The 4,667-nt window shown below is 37.0% G+C and overlaps 1 protein-coding gene across 3 annotated transcripts in view; it reads right to left on the bottom strand.

Annotated features, from left to right (window-relative positions):
- Positions 1-232: 232 nt before the first annotated feature.
- The window catches only part of LOC110446100 (rho GTPase-activating protein 24-like), a 23,650-nt gene continuing 19,215 nt past the window's right edge, over positions 233-4,667 (bottom strand). The window contains exons 2-3 of one of the 3 annotated variants that reach the window (XM_021491070.1): positions 1,069-1,354; positions 233-473 (exon numbers count right to left, since the gene is read on the bottom strand). In XM_021491070.1, coding sequence (XP_021346745.1) covers positions 427-473; positions 1,069-1,306 — 285 coding nt within the window. In that variant the 5' untranslated portion in view covers positions 1,307-1,354 and the 3' untranslated portion in view covers positions 233-426. Of the gene's footprint in view, positions 474-658; positions 722-1,068; positions 1,355-4,667 lie in introns of those variants that run through there. The other 2 variants (XM_021491069.1, XM_021491072.1) reach the window with 2 other exon arrangements.

The raw sequence follows: 4,667 nt of genomic DNA, 5'->3' as shown, positions 1-4,667 counted from the left end.
AGTTGATGCTTGTGTTTAAGACAGGATGATTATAATGAAAGGCTAAGATAAATGTGTTTAAGACACGATGATTATAATGAAAGGCTATGATACTTGTGTTTTACCTCAGTGTCACGCATGCGTGTGTCAATGAAACATACATTCATCAAATCACATTAAACATAAAACTGATGAAAACTCTAACAACTACACAAATCAAAATTTATAACTCATTAATTTTAGGTTGATCATGCAATGAAATGAATAAATTATTTTTCATAAGATTTTTTTTAGAACTGTGTTGAGTAGTATTTGGACAGTGGACTGAATCAGGGTGAGGTTGTCCACAAGGCTGGTCATCAGGGAAAGCAATGCTACAGAGATACACCGTAGTAATAAGTAGAGTTAGTGGAACCCTGGATACAGATCAAACAGGTCAAACAATAGCTAGTGTGTACAAAATCTCTCACCTGTTGCACGTTTTCCCTTTTTATCTGAAAGATATCATTGTTACCTTACAGCAAACTACACTGAAAGCCAGGTGAGAAAGAAAAAGGGAAAAAAGGAGATTCATTTGCATTCCTAAAAACAGAGCTGATTTGTCACGTAACAAAACCTCTAACAATACATATGAATTTCTCTCTTTGAGATTTTATTAGTTTCGTACATGTTATAAGCCATGACATATCACCAAGTATACAGAGTCCAATCGGGCTTCTTTACAATCCTCTATGTTAAAATTCTACAAAGCAAAAACAAGGGGAAAACAATAACTTGACAATGCTGATAGGTTCAACCAGTATAAAGCTGAATATCAATGTTATTTTAAGTGGTGTTTATACAGAACTGACAAGCAAGAGAAGAGTTGTTTGGAACTCCTGTACCTGTGATACTCTAGACTGCCATGTCTAAATGGTAGCCATTCTTCAGCGGTTTCTTATAACTTGTAATACAGGGTCTTTCAGCAGACAAAAAGAACTAAGTTAAAAAGCCAAAGAGATTGATTATTTCATGAAAAAAGAAAAAACCTTGATAAGCTATTAACAGAGAATCATTTCTTTACATATTCATCACACATCACTAGTGTACCTGGAAATATCTCCAGCAGAAACTTGTCAGGGTCATCTGGGTTGAAGGGATGCTCCACCACTCTGTTACCAGGGAGGAAGATGGAGCCCAGGGCCTTAAGGTCATCCTCCTTGCTGAAGTAGAAGAGGCAGTCACCATTGAGACAGAACCAGCGACGATGCCATGTCTTCACCATTCCCCCCTGCTTGCGTAACCAACCACATTTTCGGATTCGCTGTCGGTGGACAGGGTTGTTCATCTTTATCTTCACACAGAAGGACCAGCATTAGTCTCCCCCGTCATTGAGCTACAAGGAGAACAAAAATCATAAGTCAGTTAGCGATTAGTATCCAAAGAATGTCATTAAGTTCCGTGCTGATGTTATTTTTGACAAAATTTACTCTTACGAAGCAGCCAGTTATGTATACTGTGTTACAGTAGAACATGCATGGTTATTACAAACATACTTATTATGAAATATAGATAATTATTTAACACGTTTTTCCACACTAATATTGTCCTAATTAGATATCACAACAACACAACTGTATACAGTAATGTTGTCTGTACATGTGTATTAATAAGAGTCTTTATCCATTTTTTCAGCCTTAAAATTTCTTGCTTTTGTTAAAAACTAATTGCAAATCCACATTCTGTACTTGAAATATTCTTTCACACAAGTGCAGGTTTCATTTTATAAAAACATGCATATACATATCAGTAAATGTACTGCATTGTTCATATACTGCATTGTATATATACTGCTTTTCATAAAATATAATTTCTTGGCAGATTTGTTTTGTTGTTGATAGGAACAACACAATGACACTACAGTACACCATAAGGAAGTTTCCTCACCCAGGCTGCAGCCTTACCTACACATTACTAAGTCTCAGTATTAGCTGACTGCGAGTTGTCCTGTTGTAATAACATAAACACCACGTCTACCACTGAATAAGTATATTAAGGATCCCTGTCCAGCTGCACTGTGGTTTTTCTGATATACAGTATTTACCTCCCCTTAATATTTCTTTATGGATATACCAATAGCACAGCTATGCCAGGACATTTGCAGTGACCAAGTAGAGCGATAGGTGTGTGTTTGTATTAACATTAAAATTTATTCTGTTAGAATCAAATTTTGACAAACTATATCTTATCTTTTCAAATCAAATTAAGACAAGCAATGTCTGTTCCTGATAAAATAGAGTTAGTTAAAATTCTGTCAGATTTGTGAATACAGTATACTTACATACGTTTACCCTATGAATATAAGCAATATTACACAAAAATGAGATATGTCAACTGATATTGTTTTACTTTCTTTATGAAAAATCTATGTAACTGTCATTCTGAGGTGAGAACACAGCACTCCTGAATTTCTATTCAATCAAAAAAACACCAAAAAACACCAAATAGAGTAAGTGAAATATGCCACAAACAAATTCTGCATGTTGAACAAAGGGCCATAACTCTACATATACCCCGTTAGTGGGAAACAAGGCCCAATTTCATTATGTGACATGTACACTGCGCAATCCGAAGAAGTACTTACATACAAACTTGGGATATTGTATTGATACAGTATACGAGTTATGTTTTGGACAAAGGGATCCACGGATTGACAGATTGTGAACATGTAGTACCCTATGGTAGTAAAGATGGGGACTAATTAACAACCATGATCAAGGCCAGTCATGTGATAAAGTCTAGCAAACAAAGTCCAAATCTCCCACAGACATATTACAACATTACTTGAGGCTTGTAAATAATAAAGTGTGTATAGCTGTACCAGTGCATACTTATGTCAAGAATACAAACACAAGGCCTTACGACTAAATCATCAGAGACATTGTAATATTGATTAAGTCAAGAATACAAACACAAGGCCTTACTACTAAATCATCAGAGACATTGTAATATTGATTAGGTCAAGAATACAAACACAAGGCCTTACGACTAAATCATCAGAGACATTGTAATATTGATTACATACAGTGACTCCTAAACCATGAAACTTTAATAAGACTGGCATCACTGGAAAATCTCTAGTGCAGGGTTATCACTTTTAATTAAAATTACATGTACATGGGTATAAAGTTCATTATAAGTACGGTAGGCACATTAATCTGTCAGTTACAAATGATTGACAAACACTAAAATTACCTGTAACTCATAAATTTATATTTTTTTCTTTGTTTGGTCACAGTCATCATCGACTATCAGCATAAGGATTTAATAATGGAGCTTTAATGAAATGAACATTATACTTGTAATTGATTTAACCCTTAAGTTTTTGTTATGGTACAATGAAGTCACCAACAGACTAGTAACAAAACAATGCCAATCAGGCAGATCCACACTGTATAACCTGTGTCTTTGTTCAGCAAGCTAACCTGATCACTTAAGCAGCAAGAACAACAGTTCCATTAGTGGTCTTTTCTCTTGACCAAACCATTGTTAGTCTGAACAAGCTTTGATTTCTTCATGGCTCTAAACTAATTTATGGATAAAACAGTGTAACAATATTGAGTTTGACTATTTCAACCTTTTCTATGGTATAGAGATCTGTTATCATTACTCAATAAATCAAATCACCATTCCTGAATCGATTGATAAACTAGTACTGTGTTAGAAATAAATGTTGGTATCAATATTAAAGGCTAGCTGGATTCCAGCAGCAAGATGAGAACGTCTGCCGCTACCACTAATCAGTGGTCAGACTGGGGCAGGCTGGGCCACCCTGGTCACCATACTGTAATTACATACATACACAACCCAAAGTGACAAGCAGACACACTTGTGATACCACCATAGACTGTAATTTTATGTAAAACTGTATATACAGACGCAGCAGCCTACTTGCTTGACCAACCATCAATACAGCACGGGTTGGGTTGGCTGCAGATAAACAACTAACCTGAATAGGATTCTGAGGGCTTGTTGGGCTGTACATAAACCATTGACCTGGCTGAGCCATGTAGTTGAATGGCCATTGATTAGCCTAGTGGGGTGTGGGATCAGCTTTTAGGATGGCTTTTGAGTTATGTGGGTAGAAGTCCAGCCTTTAAAATGGCCAAGCTGTGTAGGCATAGACTAAAGACCAAGGCTGTGCGTGGTGGATCGACCTTTTCAGTTTCCAGGGTAGTATAAGCAGGCAGCCAATCATCTATAGCTAGTTGGGAGTGTTTGGGCAGAGGTTTAACAACCTTCTATAAATTAAATCTTATTCAGATTGAGTGGATATCAGTCAAAAACATCATACCACCAACTTGACTGGGAGCTGTGGACATCAGCAAAGCCATTAACCTGTCTGGGAGTTTGCGTTGACATCAGCAAAGCCATTAATCTGTCTGGGAGTTTGTGTGGAAGTAGGACCAGCCATTGATATGCCTGGGAGAGAGTGTGGACATAGGACCAGCCATTAATCTGCCTGGGAGAGTAGAGAGTGTGGACATAAGACCAGTCATTGATCTGCCTGGGAGAGAGTGTGGACATAAGACCAGACATTATTCTGACTGGGAGTGTGTATATGGACATAAGACCAGACATTGTTCTGACTGGGAGTGTGTATATGGACATAAGACCAGACATTGTTCTGACTGGGAGTGTGTATATGA

Source organism: Mizuhopecten yessoensis, unplaced genomic scaffold (genome assembly GCF_002113885.1).
Source record: "Mizuhopecten yessoensis strain PY_sf001 unplaced genomic scaffold, ASM211388v2 scaffold2519, whole genome shotgun sequence".
Classification (NCBI taxonomy): domain Eukaryota; kingdom Metazoa; phylum Mollusca; class Bivalvia; order Pectinida; family Pectinidae; genus Mizuhopecten; species Mizuhopecten yessoensis.
Note: the sequence above shows the minus strand (reverse complement) of the source record. Positions and strands in the feature narration are given on the sequence as shown.